This window comes from Amphibalanus amphitrite, unplaced genomic scaffold, assembly GCF_019059575.1.
Source record: "Amphibalanus amphitrite isolate SeventyFive unplaced genomic scaffold, NRLGWU_Aamphi_draft 000123F_arrow, whole genome shotgun sequence".
Classification (NCBI taxonomy): domain Eukaryota; kingdom Metazoa; phylum Arthropoda; class Thecostraca; order Balanomorpha; family Balanidae; genus Amphibalanus; species Amphibalanus amphitrite.
The window spans coordinates 294,519-318,006 of record NW_024881618.1 but is presented as its reverse complement, the minus strand read 5'-3'; the positions used below and the strand labels follow the sequence as shown (position 1 = coordinate 318,006).

At 59.6% G+C, this 23,488-nt stretch overlaps 1 protein-coding gene across 2 annotated transcripts in view; it reads left to right on the top strand.

Annotated features, from left to right (window-relative positions):
* Positions 1-677: 677 nt before the first annotated feature.
* Positions 678-23,488, top strand: part of LOC122381622 (mucin-5AC-like) — a 42,089-nt gene continuing 19,278 nt past the window's right edge. Inside the window, exons 1-2 of one of the 2 annotated variants that reach the window (XM_043366019.1) lie at positions 678-804; positions 11,081-11,187. In XM_043366019.1, coding sequence (XP_043221954.1) covers positions 11,094-11,187 — 94 coding nt within the window. In that variant the 5' untranslated portion in view covers positions 678-804; positions 11,081-11,093. The remainder of the gene's footprint in view (positions 805-11,080; positions 11,188-23,488) is intronic. The other variant, XM_043366018.1, reaches the window with a different exon arrangement.

Genomic DNA, 23,488 nt, shown 5'->3' with positions numbered 1-23,488 from the left:
AGACGGGAACTAATGATCTCAAATAGCACACCTGACGTCTCTGGGCTTCCAGCCAACAGTTCAGCAGTACCATCTATTTCAGCTGCTGAGGAGGATTTACCAACCAACGCCGCGGTCCAACGCAACCCGAACAGGTGCCGAGTTATTTCCCCGACTGTAGTGTGTTTCTGTGTCTGAGCTGAGCGATTTTCCCCAGGTGCTGACCGTTTTCCTTCTGTGTCGTAGTGCCAAGGTCGACGGAAGAGCTCGCGGACGGAGGTGTGCACCGTCATCCAGCCGTGATGGGCGTGGCTGGGTGCCGCGTCACCCCCGGTCGCCGCCGCTGCAGACCGAGCTCTGACAGCCAGCCAAGTCCGCTACTGTCGGCTGCCGCAGCTCATCCACAGTCCGCCGCCGGCCGCCGGACCGCTGTCGTGATCTCGGCCAGTATTCAGGGCCCGTCGGCCTGCTCGACCATGTATGGACGAATGCCGTCCGCCGTCCACCGGCCAGCAGCCGCATCGACCTGCAACACGGCGCGAGAGGCGGCCCGGCGAGCCGTAAGGGCGGGCCGCCGGCCGTCCACCGCTGGAAACTCACCTCTGCCGGCCGGTCCAGTCGAGTGCGGGCCGGCCGCTGGGCGGCGCTGGCGGCGCGGCGCAGGCGCGGGGGCGCTCGACAGACCAGCAAACTATTTTAGTCGCCAACGACGGCCGGCGAAAAAAGCGTCGGCGTTCGCTGTGCTGCAGGTGTGCGAGCGGCGGAGGGCGGTGTGCGGCGCGCGGTGACCGGTCGGCCTGGCCTGGGACGGCGCACTGACCCCAGGTGAGTTCTCGGTCCGTGTCGGCGCCCGGCAGCTGCCCCGGCTCGGCTTCCAGCGAGCTTTGCGTCTCAGGTGACCGTCCAAACAGTGCCGGCCAGGTGTGGGGGACACACATCAGAGGGCGGTGGCTACCGCGCAGGGTCAGGATCGGCGCGTGGCGGCCGGAGCCGGGAGCGCACCTGATCTGTTGTTACCCCAGCACGGAGCGGCTGTCGGCGGCGCCAAAACACGCGCTCCTCGCCAGCTGACGCCTCTAATGAGTGTACCGTGGAATGGGGCCCACGCGCCGGGCGGGCGGCGCGGCGGCGCGATTGTCGGTCATTAGAGCTCCCGAGACCCGGTCACTGGGACTGCCATGACAGGTGCGGACGGGACGGAAATACTGGCACGTGCTGGGGTGGGAAAGGTGTAAGCCGGAACTGTATTTCCACTGCCGCGGTCGGCACCTGCACACCGAACGACGCGCTAACCCGATCCTCTCCTCCGCCTGACCCCCACTGCCCGGCGGCCGCTGCAGATGGCCTTGGCTGCTGCCGGCCGCCGGCACATCTGAACTTTGACCCGCCTGCGCGCGCGCCAACACGAGCGAGCCGGCGAAACAGATCAGCGCTGCCAGTACACAGTACAACACAGTACATTCCCCCCTGACTTTTAAGTCACTCAAGGCCACAACTGCACGGCGGGCACGGATTCCGCAAACGTTGTGACCTCCTCAGAGGCGGCTCGACATGCTCATCGGCATCGACACCAGCAGCATCCGCGGCCGCATCGCCGTCGCCATCTTCATCCACCGCCGCATCGGCGTGCGCTCGAACGTCTCCCGTCCAGAAAATTACGGGCTCATCGCCGTCGTCGTTCGCAGACGACGCTTCATGACACTCAGACGGAGCACGCGGGCGTAGGTCCCTTACGTGACGCGGCACACCACCAACCTCTACGCACTGAGGTGAAACGATATCAGTTATTTCACCTTTCTCGTAACGTCTGTCACACCGCCCGTCGGGCGGCCTAACCCACACTTTGTCTCCTGGACAAAATACACTTGGGACCGTCGCCTTCCGCTCGCGAGCTACATTATCCTGATCCACGCCTTGCACGCGCACTCTGTACCGATACAGCCGACAGGCCGGAGCCGAGTCCTCCGTCGTGTCATCTTGCGGCATCACGTTATAGCGGAAAACCGCCTCCCTAATAGTGCAGTCTTTTCGAGCCGCGATGACCTTCACAGTCCTGTGACACCGTTCGATCATCCCGTTCCCAGAGGGCACGTGAGCACACCTGAAACGGATTTCCATCCCCCACTGGCATGCGAAGGCTCGGAATCGCCTGCTTCGGAAGGCCGGGTCATTATCAGTGAGTAGCTCACTCGGCGCGCCGCGCTCACAGAACACAGATTCGAGCTGGTCAATGACCGCCGCGCTGGTGTGCAGCCGTAAGGGCCGCCACACAGTGAACCTGCTGGGACCACAGTCGATCAGCGTGAGGTAAGTTCCGCCCCGAAAATGCGTGATGTCCATTGCAACGCGCTCCCACACCGTAGCAACTGACAGTTCACCTTTTTTCCATTTTACCGGCGCAGGGTCGATAGAGCGGCACGTTTCACAAGCCAAAACAACCTCTCTGACGACACTCTTAGACACCTCCGGGAGGGCGCGTCTCACGAAAAAGTACGTCCTTCGAATGCCCGGATGCCCAGCCGTGTGATGAATTCTCCTCACCTCATTCAATAGAGCGTCATCGTCCTCACGGCGGCCGTTCCCCGACGTGGTTGTTTCGCCGTCTCCAGCACGGCCTTCATCACGGAGGGCGACAGGTTCATTCCGAAACCCAGTCTCGTCAAACAATGACGCTTTCCTCTGAACATCACTGTTTGGTAAGGCCAGAGTTTCTCGTCGACATGGATTTGAAGGTAGGCCTTCTTCAGGTCCAACAAGGCCACGTCCGTTCCCATCCGCCGCCATCTGCGCGTCTGCTCTGCACAGACGTCGGCGTCTGCTGTGTGAGTTGTAAGGTGACGATTGAGGGGCCGGAAATCCATGACCGGTCTGACCTTCGTCTTCTGGACGACCGCCATCAGAGGAATAAGCCCCTTAGGAGGGCCCATTTCACTCTCATCATACTCTCGCAGCAACCCATCTTTCACCCACTCGTCTAGCTCCGCCTCATATTCGGCACGCGCTTCTGCCGGCACTGGATACTCGTCCACCTGACCGGCCAGGTCGGGCGGCGGGTTGCCAGCGGACCACTCCCAAGACACAGTCCACCGCCGACGGGCCGGGTCGAAGGTGACGCAGAAATCTTCTCTGTCGACTCGCAGCGGCACCTCCTTCGCCGGCGACGCAGCGCATGCCGACTCCGTCGCGGCACACGCCTCTCCTGCCAGCTCACAGCCGAAGTGCACATCACCGGGCGAACGGACCGACACTCCACCGAGCTCTCTCACCGCATCCATGCCCGCTATCATGGAAAAACCGAGTGGCTTATCTCTCACCACCAGCGCGCTCACCGTCACCCGCCGCCGCCCCGGCACGGCCACTCGCACGTCAGCAATACCGATACACTTCAGCTGCTCACCGCTCACAGTCACCGCGTGCAGCTCACGCCGGTGCCACCGCCGGCACAGGGAGACGTGCACGAGGGTCCGACTGCAGCCGGTATCCACGAGCGCTGCACACCTCGCCCCGTTCACATCCAGTTCCTTTATCGGCAGTGCGCCGGCCCACTTCAAGCCCGAGAAGAGGCCGGCGCAGGTGCCTCCCCTCGCTGGTCGTTTCCCTCCGGGCAATATGCAGCGATGTGGCCCCAATGCCTGCACCGATAGCACTGGATCTGGCTGCCTGCATGCCCGAAAGGCGGCGGTGTCTCGCCTTCGTTCGAGGTCTGCTGCTGCTGCTGCCGGGTCCGCGCTTCACCACGAGCGGGCCGTCCCGTGACGTCACGTGCCGGGCACGAGCGAGCGTAATGAGTGAACTCGCCGCAGGAATAGCACGGTCCTCGTCTTCCTGCGCCAGCTTCCGCTGCCAACCCGCGGCTCCACCGGCGCCGTGGTCCGCCGACGTCACTGACGGTTGCCATGGCGACCGCTCCCTGACCCTCACGCAAGATGGCGCGCGCCCGATCAGCCAGCTCATGCAGGGGGAGAGAGTCGACGCGAGCCCCTGCCTTCAGCACTTGCCTGACACTGTCCGGTAATCCCGTCACGAAAGCGCAGCTGATGCCTTCCTCTGTCATGCCGCCAAAGAGTGACGCCAGCTGTTCTAGCTCAGCGAGGAATATATCCACTGACTCGCCTGGTCTGAGCCGCCGCTCTGCGAAACGTTCATACGCAGAAAACTTATCCAAGGCAAATGCCCTTTTCAGGGCCGACTTCACCTTCTCGGCGTCTTTCTTGTCCTCGCTGGAAAGTTGCCGGTACACAGAGAGCGCACCGCCTCTAAGCCTAAGCGGAATCACGCACTCCTGTGGGGCCGCTGGCGTCTGCAGCGTGCAGACCATCTCCACTTTCTCGATCCAGTCCACCACGTGATCTTCTCCCGACCCGTCAAACTCTGGGATCAGCTTAACGTCCAGGCCCGCCATTGTGGTGGCCGAAATAGCTTGTAAGCCGGAACTGTATTTCCACTGCCGCGGTCGGCACCTGCACACCGAACGACGCGCTAACCCGATCCTCTCCTCCGCCTGACCCCCACTGCCCGGCGGCCGCTGCAGATGGCCTTGGCTGCTGCCGGCCGCCGGCACATCTGAACTTTGACCCGCCTGCGCGCGCGCCAACACGAGCGAGCCGGCGAAACAGATCAGCGCTGCCAGTACACAGTACAACACAGTACAAAAGGGCGCCACGGAACGAGGTGTCACGCAATCAGCCAGTCATGCTCAGAGTGAAGGTAAATAGCGACAGAGGCTGGTAGCGCTGAGCGCCGCTCTGTTTATTTGGCCGCCTCCAAACTGTTTTGTTCTCGCGCGTTTGTCTGAAGGTCTCTGGCCGGGTCGCTGGCGGTCACGGTTTCCTGGATTCGGGCTGTTTATAAAAACCTGACTGCTGTGCCGTTCGAGTTTACTGAGGCTCAGTATCGGACTGCTCCGGCGGCGTTCCATCTGCCGTGCACTCTGACGCGGTATGTCGGGCGGCGGACCGCCCCACCCTCTGCGCCGCGCCCCAATGGGCTGGTGCGCCTCTGCATGCGCTCCTCCGCTGCAGCGTCATAACATAACCCGCTGCGACACTGGCCAGCCGCCGCTCAGCTGCATTTTCTCAGCCGCCGTCTGACGGCCGAGATGTGCTAGCGTCTGGCGCTGCCACTCTGCGGGGAGGACTGCTCACCAGACACCCCATGATACCGACAAACCACTGCAGTCGGAATACCCTCGTATACTGCCCAGACGGCCCGGCATTGTAGCGAGGGAGGGCATTAACGTCAGCCATCTGCCTCCTGATGCTGGGGCCGTGTTTATGCGGCGCATCTCGTATTTTGCGCCGCGTGTGGCCGCGATTGTCGTCTGGAGACAGGAGAAACCTGCTGGTAGGATGGATGTCGGTCGTGGTGCCGGCAGATGTTCGGACGCCGGCTCTGGTGCCGCTGCGGCCCGTCCGGCTGAGGTCGGTCTGCCGGGGGCCGGACTCGTCACACCGGTACCCCCACGTCCCGGTCCGCCCACAGAGCGTGAGCCGCCCACTGACCGCCGGGGGCCGCCCACTAGCGTTATCGCCGTCTGCTGTGTGTTCACAGCTGTGTGCTGATCTGGGTGTGGATGCTACTGCAGTACCTTTTACAATACTCCACTGGTGTCCGGCGTAGCTCCGTGACTACCTTGCTCAGTAAGACGGAGGAAGTAGTCACGGCTGAGCGCCCGTTTCCCGGCCAGTCTGCGTGTTACCGGCACCCCATCCTGCGCCGGGCCCATTGTGCCTCGCCGGGCCGGGCTGGTGCGGTACCGGGCGCGCGGAATGCTGTTCCATTTCCGGCGTGTGGCCGGGCGGCCCGCCCTCGCACCGCGCCGTGTTGCAATCATCACTCCACTCTCATCGGGCGCTGTCTGTCGGCTCCCAGGGGTGGGACAGAGAGGGTTACTTTCCCCGTCACAAAGAGATGCGGGCATGTCGGCTGCAGAATGGAGCATGCAGTACACTGGGACGAATGTAAAAAGAGGGGAGAGCGAGAGAGAGAGAGAGAGAGAGAGAGAGAGAGAGAGAGAGAGAGAGAGAGAGAGAGAGAGAGAGAGAGAGAGAGAGAAGAGAGAAGAGAGAAGAGAGAAGAGAGAAGAGAGAAGAGAGAGAGAGAGAGAGAGAGAGAGAGAGAGAGAGAGAGAGAGAGAGAGAGAGAGAGAGAGAGAGAGAGAGAGAGAGAGAGAGAGAGAGAGAGAGAGAGAGAGAGAGAGAGAGAGACCACCACAGATGAGGTCAGCCCGTGGTTAGTGGGGGAGCGAGTGAGTGGGAGAAGACATCGGATGAGGTCATCCCATGGTGTGAACTAACCCATGCATTGGTGCAGGGGCTCTCAGATGGTGAATGTGAGGAGAATCTGGGTTGAACTTTGCCCCAGTAAACAACACCGTAAAACTGCGGGGCAGCTATCTAGCATCAGGTGAGCTCTGTCAGCCACACGGGCCCCGTGACTCCAACAACAGGCAGGTGGCGACAGTCCCAGCCGGGAATAGTCTGCCCCGGCTTCCCGACGGGATGAGCTCAGCCTGGCTGCATGGCTCTCATTCGCCGGTGCTGGCAGGGACGACCCTGTGTCGTCAGCAGTTATCTCGCAGTGTGATCTGATCATCCACCGACGTACTGTCACCCACGGTGAAAATCGCTTCTTGCCTTTCCATGTTCGCGATATGTCCGAGTTCAAGCCCGTTTGCAGGCCACTGTGGTTGTCATTGGTCTCCCTCAGGAGTCAGGAGTCAGGCCCGTGATTCAGGAGACACGTGCACGTCAACCCCGCTTGTGAACTCCTGCCAGCTTCGTCGCCCCTGCCAGCAGGTGTGAGAGACTGCCGACAGCACTCGAGAAGTTCCAGTTTTGCGTGGGCGGTGCGCCGTTTTATCTACGACCCATTCGCTCCACCCCCGACGCAGAGCGTATCTCGCTCTCTAATCTTCCTCAGCGTTCATCCCGATGAACCAATCACGCCTGCCAGGCAGAGTGATCTGCGCTCGGAGGCCGCTCGAGTGCCCGTGAGCTGTCTGGTTACTCAGTGAGCTGTCTGGTTGCCCTGTGAGCTGTCGGGTAACTCAGTGAGCCGTCTGGTTACCCTGTGAGCTGTCTGGCTCTGCGGCTGTTTGGTAGCGCAGTCCGACCGCCTGACGTCCATCTGGCAGTGTACGGCAGCGCGGTTTTACGACCGAGAGCGGCGGCGGCGCCGCTCACAGGCACGTCCGTCACCGGGCTACAACCGGCTCCACCCTGGACACACGGCCGCGGCACGGGTGCACGGCAGTGGTACGGGTGTGACCTCGACTTCAGTTGAACAATCCACCGCCTATCGGATGAGTCCATCACTCCACCGCGCCGGGCTCCCCGTGACCTGATCTGTTACATTTTATGATCGCTGGGCGCTGGCCACCCCGTGACCTGACTCGGGACCCCTGCTGACCGCTGGGTTTCCTGTGACCTGACCTGTTACCTTTGCTGGCAACCAATCGCTCCATGGCCTGACCCGTGACCGCTGCTGACCTCTGGTCGCTCCATGACCTGTACCGGGTCGACAGATGGTCACTAGTGACGTCACCCCTAACCCAGCGGGGAGGGGGGGGGGGGGGCGTGGGAGTGGGCGGCGGCTTACGTCACTGAGCCGGTCGGGCGGCTGTTTTTCAGCGGACGGCATTGTTGTGGCCGGACGGACCGCTTCTCGCCCCCGCTCCACCGAGCGGTGATGAGGAATACTTCAGAGCTGACTGCAGCGGCACAAACAAAGACCACCGACGCTAATGGCGTTTCCGGCAAAAGCTGCGGTGGTTTGCTCGGGTTTGCTCAGAGAAAAGCCGCAGTGTTTGGTTTCGGTCTGCGCACTGCAGAACTGGCGTCTCTGGTGCTTTGCGGACTCAAACCCCACCCGGAGATCTGACGATGATCTCAGTCACACTGCAGTGACCCGGTCTCTGGGGAATCCGGTGTGAGAGGGCACGCCCAAGATCTGGCGTTCGTAGCTTGTCAGGAGCGCGGCGTCTTTAGAGATGAATCAGCGTCCGGCAGCCGGCGGAACTGGTGACTTCGCGGCTCCGCTGACCTTTCACCATCACCGCCGCTGACTGCTGAGTTCTGATCACTGCTAACCTCCGCGCCAGGTGTTCGACCAGTCTCAGCGCCGGTCTGAGCACCCCGGCTCGACCGCACCTCATATGCGACCGAGGTCAGCGGCGCGCCGAGCTGGGTGACATTTCTGGGTCACTGCGGACCGTCCGGCGCCGGCTGCCGCAGCTCCAGCCGCCAGCTGCGACAGCTCCGAGCGCTACAACTAGAGGCACGGCTTCTCCGAACGGGGGCGTGTGTCAGCTGCCCTCTCAGCGGGATTGCCTGGGGGTCGGCAGGGACGGCGCCGCTGCCCATTGAGACACCAACTGAGGTGTCGAACGTGGTCACAGGTGGAGGGACTGCCAGTACCCACACCAGCCTTTACGCAGCAGCAGCAGCAACAGCCGCGGCGGCGGCGGCAGTCGGTGGGCGGAATTCTGGGTCAGCTCGGCTGGCTCGGCTGGCGCCCCGCCAAAGGTCGGCCTCGCCCGCCGCCGGCTCCGCCCCGTGCGTACGGGTGACGTCACCTCTCGACTGCTGATGGGAGGACGGCGGGTGACCGCCTACGCGCCCGCCCGCGCCAAAACAGGCGGGGCGCCACCGAACAGATGGTCGTGAGGTGGTGACGTCATGGACAAAGTGACGTCACCGGTCCTGGTAGGTATGTGAGTGATGTCTTCCACCTGGACGCTTATTGAAACGGCTGAACCCAATTGGTATAATTCTGGCAGTGCTTTACAAATGACATTGCAATCGGCAGCTGAGGACAAAATCTCGAACTCCGTCTTTAGATTGGTTGTTAGATAGGAAAACCTGTTACTAAGTTCCTTGGTGGTGGTTGAGCTAGCGATTCGATCATTTTCTACGAAATGCTTGGATTGAGTCATTGTCCTGTCTTTCTGGAAATAAAACCAGGAAAACCCGCCGGCGTCCGCCGGGCCGGAATTTGGCCGTTATATCCTATGCACGTACATTTTCAAACGGGGCACAAGCTACGCGCAATGCAGCTGCGTGTGCCAGGTGTTCCCGCGGTCGCGACCTCCCACCTCTCACCTTTGATCTCACAAACAATGGCGACACTGGGCCAGCCACAATTGGTTATTGTTCGTCACTCATGCTCGGGGGGACTGGCGGTCGGACGTCGGGATCGCTGTTATTGAACATAAATCAGACGGAACGAGGATCACCACGCGCTGTGTTCGCTCGGGATGGTGCCGCAAAGCCATCGGGATGACGCCCAGCTCAGTGAGGAGGAGGTCGAGTTAAATCGCCGGCCAGGGACGCGGGCTGCGGACTGCCGTCTACGCGGGACGGAGGCTGAGCTGATCCGGTCAGCTGTGAAGTATAGTACAGCCTGCCCCGTGTTGTAATATGGTTTAGTGATAGCGAAATTCAGTGACTTACTTCTCAGGAAGTCGGCGATGCGATGAGTTGTTCCTAGACTGAAGAGGTGCGTGACTCCGCGTATCACCTGCCGAGGAAGGTAAATAGGGGACGCACGGGTCCTTTTGCTGATGGAAACACAGTGGTTGTCCCTCGCACCTTACCTGTGATCCTGTGGTATGTCCGATCGGTGTGACGGCTCCGACGTCCCTCAGATGATCCGTCTCCGACTCCTGGTGGCTGTGTCCTCCTGTATCCCTCAGCAGAGTCCTCAGTCCTCCGAGCGGGCGGCGAGGACGGTCCTCCAGGGAGCGTCTCGGAGCGGCGGCACGCGACACACTGGCACTGCTCATTAGAGGGCGCCGGTTAAGTAAGTGTCGCCACGTGCGTGCGTCTTTCTGCCGCACGCACAAAGATGCGCCCGCTGCTGCGGTGGGCCAGACACCCGGCAGACATCCGATCCTCACTGGTTCCCGTCCGCTCCGATCGCTCCTGTGTATTCCTCACGGCTGATTGGAGGCAGCAGTGTGTCTCAGAGGGTCCAGTCAGGCGTGAGGCAGTGAGGCAGGGCTGCCACAGGTGCGGTGAACGTGCACCGTGCAGCGGCGCGTGCCGTTTCGCCGCCCGCCGGCATTGTCGGCGATGAAAGGGTGGCGTGGGTGGGAGCGGCCGCACGTGCTGCTCAGATTTTCACCTGACCCCAGGTCTGACCTCGGCGGCGCCCGTGTCCGCCGCCGCTGAGAGACCGGTGAACATGATACACTTCCTGTGGGGCTCCACGTGAGACGCCGACCCGAAGGTCGACCTGCGGGCGCCTCCGGTGGGTGGCAATCGGTGCCGATTGCCGAATAACGCACCGAGGGAGGTGCTGAGTTATGTGAGAAAACGCCGGAGCAAGGCTCCATTAATCCTTCCGCTGTGGTGAGGACATGGGATAATAAAGCCACATCCGCTGCTCGGGCTAAAATGGGAGTGCTAACTGGCGTCTTCCTGTACAACGGACCAGCTCCCATCACGACGCGTCCACCCGACCCTCCCGTGACCGCGCCCTCAAACTGCGCCGTTAGCGCTGGCCACTGCCCCTGTCGGTATCTCGGAGTGGTTTCTGCCCCTCCCCCTCCCCCAGTCCGTGTTTCTGTTCGGCGGGGAGTTTACCTTGGCAGCCGCAGCGGTCGGCGGCCGGTTTCCGCCGGTGGCGCTGCGCTGGAGGTGATTCCGGCCGGGGAAGCTGCCGTGGCGACCTACTGGCGCTGCTGTAGGGGGGGGGGGGGGACAGTAGTCACCAGACGAGTCATCAACCAGGGTTCTGCCGGCGACGCGGTGACTGACAGGGAGGAATGTCGAGGGAGAAATGTTGATTGATTGATCCCAGAGGCATGTCCATTGTCCAGTGAGTCTACTATTCCTTCTTATAACATGTCAGCAGACCTAACAATGCCAGTGTACCTGCATACGGGGCCTGTCATTGCCATCACCCCTGGCTAGTCGTCACCAGCGCTGTGAGATGTGTTTGTGAGCTGCCGACCCTGACCCAGCCGGTATTGTGAGCTGTCTGACCGTGCTGACTGACTGTATGACTCTGACTCGGTGAGTGGCCGTGCTACTGGCGTTTATCTGACTGACTTGGTCCAGTGTTCTAGTGACTGACCGTGTGTCTGACCCTGTTCCAGGGAGTGACTGGCCATGTCGTCCCTAACTCGGTCCGAGTACCGACACGAGGAACAGCGGCGTGTCACCGAGTCGCCGTTCCGAGAGACCAAATGGGACCGACACCTCGGTAAGTCAGCGACCAGAGGGGATGAGAGGGGACCAAATGGGACCGCTACTTCTCGGTGAGTCAGGGGACCCCTATCTCGGTAAGCCGGACATCGGACCGGCACCTTTGAAGAGCTTTGATCCAACGTTTTTAGCTTTATCGTTGTGCTATTATGCACCCGAGGGGCTTAGAAAAACCGAAGGCTGAAGCACTCTATATGCGCTTTTGATGTCGCTTTTGTAGCTATGTAAGTAATTTTGAGGCCGACAATGAAATATGGCTTGAGCATAGGTGGAAAATTGTGCCGAGTTGTGGCTGCTCGGGCGCAGCAAATCCGCCACCGCCCTAGCGGTGTCCTTGACCTCCGCCGTCTGTCGCGGCTCGAAAGCCAAGCCAACGCAGCCGGCGTGGAATTGGGAGAGCTCGAGCACCCACAGGCCAGCACAATTCGGCTATGGGCTTGAGAGCAAATAGCAGCGTATTACTTGCGGTACGCGTGACTACCTCGGGACCCAGCTGATCTGCCGTCGTTACAGGCTACAGCTTCGTCCCTGTTCGCCATTCAGTAGGACGGTCTGCGGACCCGTGCCGCCCCAGCTGCTCTGCGTGCTACGTGACCGGGCATTCGTTAGTACCCGCCGCCTTTAAGTGTTTTCTGAATCTCAAACATTCAGACTTTCTGATCCTGGCCCGACTCATTGTTCGTAACGGTGCTTGTAACACGCCATGGAATGCCCGATTCTCCAAACACCTGTTGTTCACACAGCACACCCAAACAGCACGTGAGCATTAGCATTGTGTTCGGACGCCTTTCGCCGTGCGCATTCTCGAGCCGCTTCTCCTCTCGGCCAGCGCTGGGTTTGCGTGTGACAGTGCCTGTTCCGTGCCGACCCCGATAAATTTAGCGCCGCCGCTGGGCCGCGAACCGCAGCCGTGTTCGTCGGCCAACAGAGCGCCGCGGCTAACGATGAACAGCCGATAAGAATTTGTCGACGCCGCCTCGTTAGCCGGGATATGCGGCATTGTTTGCCTCACCTGAGGACAGCTATGCCGGTGGGAGCGACCTCAGACCGATGTCACAATGCGGTCTGTTGGATTGGCTTCAGTCAGCCGGGGCGGTGGGGAATGCTGTGCAGGGAGACCATGCGTCCGGAGTCCCCAGCCCTGCTGGGAGTTCTTGCTTCTGTATAGTTTTCACTTTTAAAGACGCTTTCTTTTCACCACATTGCAGACTCCTTTTCATATTGTCCATCCATGGTACCCGTTTACAAACTTCTTTATTACTGCTTAACCCAGTCACCCCTGCGCAGTCCGCGTGTTTAAGCTATTCCCACCATCCTATTAGCACGATGCGTGCCGAGTTCACCTTGCCCCGGGCCCCAGTCCCACGGACACTCGCCGCCCGTCCAGCCCGTTCGCTCGCGCAGCCGACCGACCCGCGGATGACCTTTGACCCCGCTCCGGCCAAGGCTGGCCGCCGTCCAGCCGCCCTCCCCTCCCCTCTCTCTACTCCGCTCCTCTGCCCGGCGGTCCGACGGGCGCCAGGTCAAGGCCGCCCTCTCGACTCACGGGCCGCATGCCGAGCACCCCTGTGATGAGCGATGGGGAGGAGGGCCCGTCTGACACTCACCGGTCCCACAAACGAATGGACTCCCGAGTCCCGACTAACGGACGGACGGACAGACGAAAGGACGTATGGGCGGGCGGCAAAATTAATCTCATAGAACGAAGACACGCTATTTTTACTGCAGTATCTGGACTTTGCGGTCTATCCTGTGCCATCCGGACGTGCTCGTGCTGTGCGTCACCTCCACCTCCCCCCGTACCCGTGCCCGTTCCTTGGCACGGCACCAGACGTAACGCCACGACTGACCGACCCAGTTAGGGCGCCCGAGCCGCTCCAAACGTGTGTTCTGAGCCGAGAAACACGTCCCGTGACGCACCTCCCCGGGCTAGTAGCCTCTGGCTCTCACGCGCGCGTTATTCTTCGGTACACGGAATGGCTCTTGAGTGATGTAGCGCTTGCTCCTGGCTGAATAACCGTTAAATTTTGATAAGGCCAGCTTTAAAAAGGTTATGTTTTGATGGCTGATGAATGGTTGTTGATGTATAGGAGAATGCCACAATGCGCGGAAGCTGCGTCACCGCCTGGTCTCAGGTCATGACATTGTGACGTCACACATATCGATGTCACGTGACCAGCAGAGAGTGGGCCAAGGTGCGCCTCTGACACACTGGGGATAGAACACGTTCATTGCGTGACGCGCGCGCCTGCTCTTTTTATGCGCAGCCCTGTCATTGTGAGAGCGAAGGTCGGTGTTACTGGGCGATCAGGGACGCGCAGCCATGTAATTCATCTAATTGGACCGTTTTACGACGGCTGGTTCTCGTTAGGACTCAATCTACACAATTACTTCAGGCTCTCCCGACGGCTTGGAAGACGGCTTGGAACAATGTAACGTTCATTCATCCCATAACTGGGACGATGCCAAGGTGTGAAAGAGGTTAAACGTGCTCACTGCTCACGCAGTGTATTAGGCATAATGTATTTAGATACAGCATATTTGCACGGTTTGAGGTCGGACCGCTTGCGATGCCTAGTAAGGTTGAATAAGACCTCGGCATTTTGTGCCTTTATAACAATTTCTTCCAATGTTTTACTCATCAGCTAGCTGAGTAGAATATTTAAAGCAATTAGCGCTACCGGCTGGCAGTAGAGGCAGTCGCTGGCTGCAATACGCTCCGTTGCTGTCTCCTCCGCCCTCTGACTGACTCCAATAGCCCTTCGCCCACGTCTCGGCCGTCTGCCGCCGTCTGCCACTGCTCTCCGTTCAGACTTCAAACGGCGTTTGGCTTGACTTGGCGCCGGCCGCTGGCACTGTGGCCCGGTTCTGGCTATACGATGGCGTCTGTGCCACCGACAACCGATGGTAGCCACCTGTATAACCCTGGGACGATTCTGCCGAGTGCTGATACTGTTCGGAACACGCATTCTCGGGTAAACACCACGGCTCAGTTAACTAATGTATTGATCTATGCACATCGGCTCATTACACGCTAACACCCTGACTGCCCATCAGGCCGGACCTCTTGTCCGCCGGCTCATCCCTGAGCTCCTCTTGGCGAGCCAACCGCTCAGCCCCGAGCCCCACCCGCCGAGCCACCCGCTCAGCGACTGCCGCCGCCGGCGATGCGCCGCATTATATAGGGGGGCTGGGCGCCCGCCGACCAATCAGCGGCCGCCACGTCACCTACGTCACTGGCCGGCCGAGACTGCAGGCTGCAGCGTCGGCGCACGCTGCCGGCGGCCGATACGAACGGCCGCCGCTCCCCAACACACACCCCCCCTACACAAGAGAGGCGTACGACAGCTCACATTTTACAACACTTCGTAACGACACAGTGCACGATACACTACCGCGCCCGCGATTCGCACAGTTCATGGAGCCCGCCTGACACTGTACAGGGGCAGCCGCGCCGCATTCGGTACGGCGCGGGCGGGCCGAGGGCGGTAGGAGGCGACTCAGGTCCCGCGCCACGATCTGGGTGATGCCGCGCGCACCACACGGCGGCCACCTCTCGCGGCAAACCGCACATTCGTACACCATGCGGTTTCAGGTAGTCGTGGTGCCACATCTTGGTTTTACCGACGCCGTCCCGCACTCGGTAGGCGGCCCCTCTTCCTTCTCTTCTTCCGTGGCCCCACGGGCCTTTGTGCCGCAGGCCGAACTTTGGCTGCCCTCCAGCTGCCGCTCGGAAGTCGCGCTCGTTACCGGCTACGCGCTCGAAGGGGCGTGTGGCCGGCTTGTTCTGCACCGGGGCCCTTGGGGGTGGGGTGGACCTTTTCCGCCTCACCACTCGACCATTCTGACCTCCAGAGTCCAAGGCCCTGCCCCACTTTTCCAGCACAGAGGTGTTGCAAGGCGTCTGACGGCTGAGGCGCTGTCGGGCGCGATTGTGCGGTGGGCTCTCTTCTTGCGCCTTCTGCTTGCCGCTCCACTCCACCGGACTAGCGTCCCCTGCGTCGCCGTCGACGCCTGGACGGCTGGTAGTGCGTGCTTCTTCGCCCGCCACATCGCCAGCCGAGTTGACCTCGCCGCTGGCCTGGGCGGCCTGCCGGTCAGGTTGGCCTGCGATGCCGATGCTAGGCGACCCGCCCCCGCAACGGCTCGTCCTGGACCCGTCGGGTTCGACCGGGTCCCCGCATGGGGTCACTGGGGTTGGCCTGTGTCGCCATCGGTCCAGTCCTGCTGACTTGAAGACGGCCCGAGCGGTACAAGTCACCAGGGCCGCTGCCCGCGCGCAAGCCTGCGAGCAGCGCCTCACCAAACCGGAGTTCGCGGTCCCCGGCTGCTCGCGATGCCCGCTTCCATCGAGCGGGGGTTGGGATGTTGGCGGAGCCTCGCCGCCCGCCGGCTCTGACCTTACCGTGCACACGGTCGACGGTGTAGGAGAGCACCCTTGCCCCTGTCCTGTCGCGCTACAATCCCTCGATTGTGTGGGCTGCCCTGCCGTAGGGGTCCCGTTGAGGGCAGGTGGGTCAGCCACCCTCCGCTGCCACTCACGGCCGCACCCCGCTGCCGGTGTGTCCCCCCGCTGCCAGTGACCCGCGTGCGCTGTGGGGCCCTCCATCACCACAGGCATGCCCACGGCCGCAGTCGCCGGGGCAGGCGGGCGTCCCGCCCATCGTTGACTCCCACGGCCGCACCCGCGACAGAAAGGCGTCCATCCGCCGGCCTCCTCAGACGGACCACGGGGGCGCTCCGCCCACTCCAGGCCCGCCTGCTGATGACCACGTGGGAAGGACCACCCCGCCTGCTCGTTTGCGCGTGTGTGCCGCGTCGGACAGTCGCGGACCAAGTGGTCGGGGCTGTTGCAAAAGAAACAGCGGCGCCTGCTACTCCGCCTGTTCGGGTTTGGTGGCCCTCGTTGGGGGTTCCGCGCCCCTGTCCCGTGCCCCGTGCGGTAGGCGTCCCGCCTTCCCGCCGTCTCAAGGGCTTGCAGAGCGCGCTGCAGCTCTCCAATCATCCTCTCCAGCACGTCCAGCCGAGTGGTGCCGGGCGCGTCCCGGTCTTGGACCGTCATTGCCTCGCCCCCGGTGGGCGGGCGCATGGCCCGGAGTGCGTCCTGTTGTCGCCGGAATTTGTCCGCGACCTCCACGGCTTCGATGAGATTGGTCGGGTCTTTCGTAAGCACCTCCATCCGCAGCTGCTCATCACGGAGGCCGCATACGAAGCGGCTGACGACGGTCGCTTCCACGGCAGGGTCCCCGGCTGCCATTCCTTGGTACGCCTCCCGGCCTGCCTGGCGTACCCTGTCGGCGAAATCGCGTGTCGCCTCACCGAGCTGCTGCCGGATACTCGCCAGCTCAGCGTGCGCCTGCATCGCGTTCTTCACTGTGCCGAAACGGCCCTCTAGTGCGGCCACAGTTTGCTTGAGGTTGCTCTGGACCTCCTCCGACAGCGAGGCGAAATAGTCCAGGGCTCCATCTTGCAGCAGGCTGACCAGGCCCTGCAGCCGATTCTCTTCGGAGAACGCGATCGTTTTCGCCCGGAACCGCCGGTACCACTGACCCCATGATTGTCCATCTTTCCCCGTGAAATTTTCAAAGTTAGCTAAAAATAAAAGTTCTCTCTCCATGTTACGTTACTCTACTGAGCCGATTCAAAATAAAATAGAAATAAAAATTTACTTTAAATGGTGCAACCCAACGAATGCGTGTCCGCTAGTGTCCGAACCGTCCTACCGACCGCGCCAGTTGTTCGGAACACGCATTCTCGGGTAAACACCACGGCTCAGTTAACTAATGTATTGATCTATGCACATCGGCTCATTACACGCTAACACCCTGACTGCCGGCGATGCGCCGCATTATATAGGGGGGCTGGGCGCCCGCCGACCAATCAGCGGCCGCCACGTCACCTACGTCACTGGCCGGCCGAGACTGCAGGCTGCAGCGTCGGCGCACGCTGCCGGCGGCCGATACGAACGGCCGCCGCTCCCCAACAATACTGATAGATCGCATAAACAGCACGAGCTGAGTCACAAATCTCATGCCGAATATATTGACCCAGTTGATTTAACGTTGGGAGTTTATGTTTGCAGCATTAAACCCATGGAGCAGTGGCGTATCCAGGATCTTGAAAAGGGGGAGGCCAAACCTGCTCAAGGGGCCCCACCCTTACCTTAGAGGCCCCAGTAGTGGCGTACTTAACCCACGCCCAGGTGCGGTTCTTTGCCTTTTTCACCCATGTGAGGGAGCCTTTTTAGGCACACTCGGCAATCTAAAAAAGAAAAGAAAAACGTGAAAAAGCCATTGATATCGATAGCTCTGTATGTAGTGTACGATTTATTTCAGCAGTAGGCATACAGTTTTTTTTTTGCTTTGGTCGTCGCCAGGGCCACTAAAGATTATCAAAACCAAATGTTTTGTCATTTTTTTACGATTGTAACATTTTTCAAAGGGCAGATTTCAAAGGGCTCTTAGTGGCTTGCGCTGTTTGAGGGCTGATACCCTTAGCTTTGAAGGGCCCGACTCTGGTTGAGCTCTGATCTAGACTCTGATGGCCCTATGTTGTCCACATTGGCCTCACTCCGACCTCTGAAGGCTCATTCTGGCCTCTGAAAGCCCCACACCGGCAACAGAGTGAACCTCGCTGGCCTCCGGGTCCCATAATGGCCTCAGGAGACCCATGCTATGGCTGACATCATAGGGCCCCCCGCTGGCTCTTGGGAGTCTATGGGTCAGTCTGACGACCTTATGCCGCTCTCGAATCCACGCTGGTCTCTAGAAGCCCATGATGTCCCCTGAGGGTCCCACGCCGGCCTTTAACCCGCGCCCCACTGGGGGGGGGGGGGCTATTTATAGCCCCCCCTCCCGTTTTTCTGCAATAACTTCCAAACCGCTTAACGTATCGACGCCAAACTTTCAGTACCTTAGGCTGCATCAATTTGACACCTTGTGTCAAAATTTGAACTTCGTAGCTACCATAGGTCGGCCGGAAATGACGTCAGAGTGACGTCATGTTCGGCCGATTTCGACGCAAAATATTGAACCACGGCAATCGCTCCCAAGGGCTCAGTTTTTAAGCTAAATCCAATTTCTTTTCATGAGAGGACTCAGAATAGACTGCGCTATCAAACTGCTATTTCGGATTTTCGAAATTTTGAAAATTTCGGAAATTTAATATAATAAAATTCAAAATTTATATTTTTACATTTTTTTCAAAAAGTTTTTGACTTTTCGAAAAAACCGGAATATATGTGATAGAACGCATTATTATGACTAACTCTAGCAAGTTTTAGCTAAATATCTCTAAAATGGCCAAGTTTTACGCATTATTGCAAAAAATTCACAATTATTAATTTTTCAAATCAATTTTTCAGCACGTATTTGACATCGTACGCCAATATAAATAGCACCATCGTGTTCCTGAGCTCAAACTGCATCCAATAGACACCTTTTTTGTTGAAAAATTTCAACTTCAAAATTTGACCTTTTTTGACCTGAGATTGACCTGACCTAAGCTAAATTCGACTCAAAATGATCTCCAATAACACAGACGACATCAAATTCGAAATCTCAGACCTAAATGGACCATAAAACATGTGTCACGTGACCGACTCATGATATAATATTTTCGTGACCTGTGATGACCTGACCTTGACCTGAAAATCAAAGTACAAGTTTGGTACCCTCAGGGTATCTAGAGCATCTGTTCACGAGTGTGTAATCCAAAAATGAGCCTGATCTGACTTGTAAGACGGCGGCCAGAGCCCAAAACGTGAACAAGCCAAAATGCTAATAATTTTTACTTTGACCTGACCTGTGACGTCATCGGTGACCTCGAGGTCAATGAAATTAGGTTTCGCTCGACAGTTTTTCCGGGGCTATCAGACGCCGTTTGAATTTTGACGATCGGCCCAGTAGTTTTGGAGTTAGGAGGGGGGGGGGCTATGAATAGCCCCCCCCCCCCCAGTAGGGCGTGTTATACGCAGACCCCAGTGGGGCGCGGGTTAAGGGCCACTCCTACCTCAGGGGGCCCAAACATGCATAAGTCCTGAAAAGTGGCTGCCGAGGCCCTCGAGGTGGCCTCTAATGGCCCGACGCCAGCCTATGAAGGCCCGCGCTGGCTTCTGAGGGCCCAGTACCAGACTCTGAAGTCTGAAGTCAGATGACAGATGGTCCCACGCTGGCCTCAGATGGTTCACGCTGGTCACAGAGTGCCTTACACTGGCCTAAAAGGGCTCCACATTGTCTTCAGAGGGCCCCAAGCTAGTCTCGGTGGCCAATGGGCCTCAGTCTGACCTAAGAAGGCCCCATGTCGCTGGGCTTAAAAGATCCCACGCTGGACATGGACGGCCCCATGCTGGACATAGAGGGTCCCACACTGGCCTTACAAGGCCCCACACTGGCCTTAGAAGACCCCACAATGGCCTTAGAGGGCCCCACGCTGGCCTTAGGGGGCTGAGCGCTGGCTCCTTGGGGCTCTACACCAGCGTCAAAGGATCCCACGCTCGAGTCTAAGCTTCCTTAGGGCCGCCAAAGCGACCTCTGAGGGCCCACGCTAGCCTCTGGGGGCTCGGCCTTAGCCTCTGAGGGCCTATGAGGGCCATCAAATGACATTTTAAGAAAGTTTGACGCAGTTTGACTTTATTTATGCTTGGGCCAGTACTTTAGATGAGGCCCTGAAGGTCGTTTCTCTTGGGACACTCAAGCAGGCACGTACCCAGGATTTCGCCCAGGAGGGGGCCACCTGCTCTCAAAGGGGCCCACGGGCCACCCGGATGCCGCTGTCAACCCAGGCAGGGGCGTATCCAGAACCTTTCGATGAGAAGATAGGGCACATTGGGTCCGGTCCCCCCTTGCAGACGGGCCCCCTCTGTCCGTCTGTCTGTTTGTCTCTCTGTCTGTCTGAGCCCTGAGAAAATGTGCAAAATTGGCAGGTAAAAATATAATTTTTGCTCGAGGAGTATGCATAAAATGCACGGTACTTTATGAGGAAGTGAAGCGAGCGAGCGCCTCACAGTCACCTGTGCTAGTCCCTCAGAGGTGTCGGTGAAAGGCCGTCAGATGCGCTGGTGTGGGTCCTCACAGGCGCCGTTGTGGGGGCCTTAGGGCTTAGAGACACTGGTGGGGGCCATCACTTAGGCATGTGTGGGGCCCTGAAAGTTACTGGTGGCCCTTCATAGGCCGGCAAGGGACCCTCAGAGGTCGGTGAGAGGCCCTCAGAGTCACTGGTAAGTGACCGTCAGATGCGCTGCATAGGGCCCTCGGAGGCGCCGGTGTGGGGGCTCTCAAAGCCGCCGAAGGCCGAAGTAGCCGAAGTAGTAGGCACTGGTGTGGGGCCCTTAGAGGTGGCAGTGGAGGGCCTCGCAGGCGCCGTTGTGAGGGCCCTCAGAAACACCGGTGTGGACCGTGGGGCCATAGCAAACGGGTATGGGCCCTTACAGCTGATCCCTTATTGGCCGGCAAGAGCCCTCAGGGCCGGCAAGGTCCCTCAGAACCTGGCGTGAGGCCCTTCTGGAGATAAGTGTGGCTACACAAGAGCCCATGGGGTGTTCTCACAAGCCCTGTGGTCTCCTTTTCAGTTAAAGCGTTGCCAGCGCGGGCCCTCTGCCGCCAATTGGCACCGCAGGGCCTCTCGGGCCCGAGGGGACCCTAAACCCTATACTGGACACGTGCCCCCTCGCCCCTGGCCATACCATTGAATCCGAGTGATCACGGGCCGTTCAGGTACCTAATCAGGGGTCTCACAGGTGACAAGGGCCTTTCAATTGACCAGGAGTCTTTCAATTGACCAGGGGCCCACCAGGTGACCACGGGGCCCTCTGATAACCAGAGGACGGTTATACCAGGGGCTCCACGGGTAACTAAGGGCCTTTATGTGACTGCAGCGGCCCTTCATATTACCAGGTGCTCCCCAGTTAAACATGGGCCCTTCAGGTAACCAGGGTTTCTTCAGATCACTGGTCAGGGGTCACCCAGGGGATCAGGGGCCCCTCAGGTAGCTAGGGGCCCCTTAGATAACTAGGGGCCCCTCAGGTAACCAGGGGCCCCTCAGATAACCAGGGGCCCTCATATACCAAGAGGCCCCACTGGTAACCAGGGGCCTTTCAGATAATCAGGGGCTCTCAGGCAATCACGGGCCCCTTAGGTAATCAGGGGCCCCTCAGGTAAGCAGCGACCCCCCAGGAAACCAGGGGCCCCTCAGGTAATCATAGGCCCCTCAGATAACCAGGGCCCCCGGGCCCCGTAGCCAGGGGCCCCTCAGGTAACCAAGAGTCCTTCAGATAACCAGGGACCAGTCAGGCAACGAAGACCCCCTCAGATAACCAGGGGCCCCTCATATAACCAGGGGCTCCTCAGATAACCAGGGGCCCCTCAGATAACCATGGGCCCCTCAGATAACCAGGGGCCCTTCAGGTAACCAGGGGCCCCTCAGATAACCAGGGACCCCTCAGGTGACCAGGGGGACCCTCAGGTAACCAGGGCGCCCCTCAGGGCCCCCATGGCCCCCCTTGGGTACGTCACTGCACTCAAGTGACCCAAAGGGCCCACTTGCATGTTTGATGCCAAAGGGGGAGGCCATGGCCTCTTGGCCTCCCCCCTGGATACGCCACTGCCATGGAGCGTGGAACCGTTTGAGTTGAGTTATAAGTTGGACAATAAATTTGTGGACGGGAAATGTGAAGGCTGCATATGAAGCACAACTGTTCTTAAAAGCTTTTATAAAAGAGGCTTAGGTACACATCGATCTGTGAGATGTTCTCTGACGACACAGAGGCTGACGGTGGCTGCGGCGGCGGTGGCTGGGGCGGCTGAAGCCCTTTGGCAGGCAGCCCAGCTCTGGCTGGCAGAGTGGAGGGCGCAGACGCCATTGTTGTCTGCTGGCTGCCATCCGCCCCCGATGACGTGGTCCGGGCTGCCGACGGTCCTCATGGAGCCAGGCCGAGCTGCCGACGGTCCTCATGGAGCCAGGTCGGGATGCTGACGGTCCTCAAGGAGCCAGGCCGGGCTGCCGACGGTCCTCACGGAGCCGTACCTGGCTGCTGACGGTCCTCACGTAGCCAGGCCGGGCTGCTGACGGTCCTCACGGAGCCGTACCGGGATGCTGGCGGTCCTCATGGAGCCAGGCCGGGATGGCGACGGTCCTCACGGAGCCAGGTGGATCCACCTAGTCTGGAGTCCACACGGAGCCAGCTCGGTCTAGGGCCTGTCCACCTGGAGCCAGATCGATCTATTTCGATCCAGTGATCCACCCAGAGCCACGTCGCGTCGGTCCGATTAGAGCCAAGCCCGTTTTGAGTGCGATTTGATCATGATCGTGGCCATTGTATCGACACAGTCCATACAGAGCCAGGCCGGTCAGGGACGGGGGCGGCTGCCAACTACCCTTCCAAAGGCAGTGCTCCTCAGACTCGTGCCTAATGCCTATGACACCTACTCAGGCCGACACCCACGGCGGGGGGGGGGGGGGGGAGGGGGCGGAGCGTTGAGCGGAGGATGACTGGGTGGGTCGGAGCGGGGACTGGAGACGTTTTGGTGGGACTATGATCACCGACCAGGATACAATGCTGTGACAAAATTCAGTCGATAACTACATAATGGATGTTCACTTTTTTTCACACGTGTCACGTGTGCGATCGTTGATAGTGATTCATTTTCGGCATTAACGACTTGGGAGTCTCTCGGTGTTTGGTATTTCAAATGGTGGAGCTTGAGTGGGTCTGGCGTGGCACACTAATTACACTGTCACAACACATTAACCGGGGCTCCAGTCTGTCTGACGCGCTCTCCGCCACCTCCTCGCCTCTCCCTGGATGCACTGCTTATATTTCTGTTGATCTTCGCCAGCTCTAAGGCAGCTCCAAGGCAAGAGTTCCCCCCTATCCCGGCAACCTTTCATGGTATGTTATGAATATGTTACTCCCAAGACAGGGAAGTAACAGCCTCGCTTGCATGCCAGCCATGCACCGGTCGCGGGCCGACGGTCACGGTTCACTGGCTCCCATCACGACCCGGGCCGGCCCTGCCAACCCTGCACGAGGTGTGCCGGCAGTGTCTGACCAGCCCGACTCGGTACATCACGCCCCAAAGACGGCGTGCGTGAACCGAGCTGCACGGCAAACGCGGCAGTCACGCCGGCCGAGACTGATCACGGTTCGTACCGTAACGCTGCACGGGATCAATGGCAGCTGGGTGGGACATGGTGATGAAAGTGTCCACGGTCGCGGCTGGTCGTTGTTCATGCTGTCTGGATAGAAGACTGTGTCTGAGATAATGTGTCATTAGTCCAATGCTTGGACTTGCTTGTTCAGT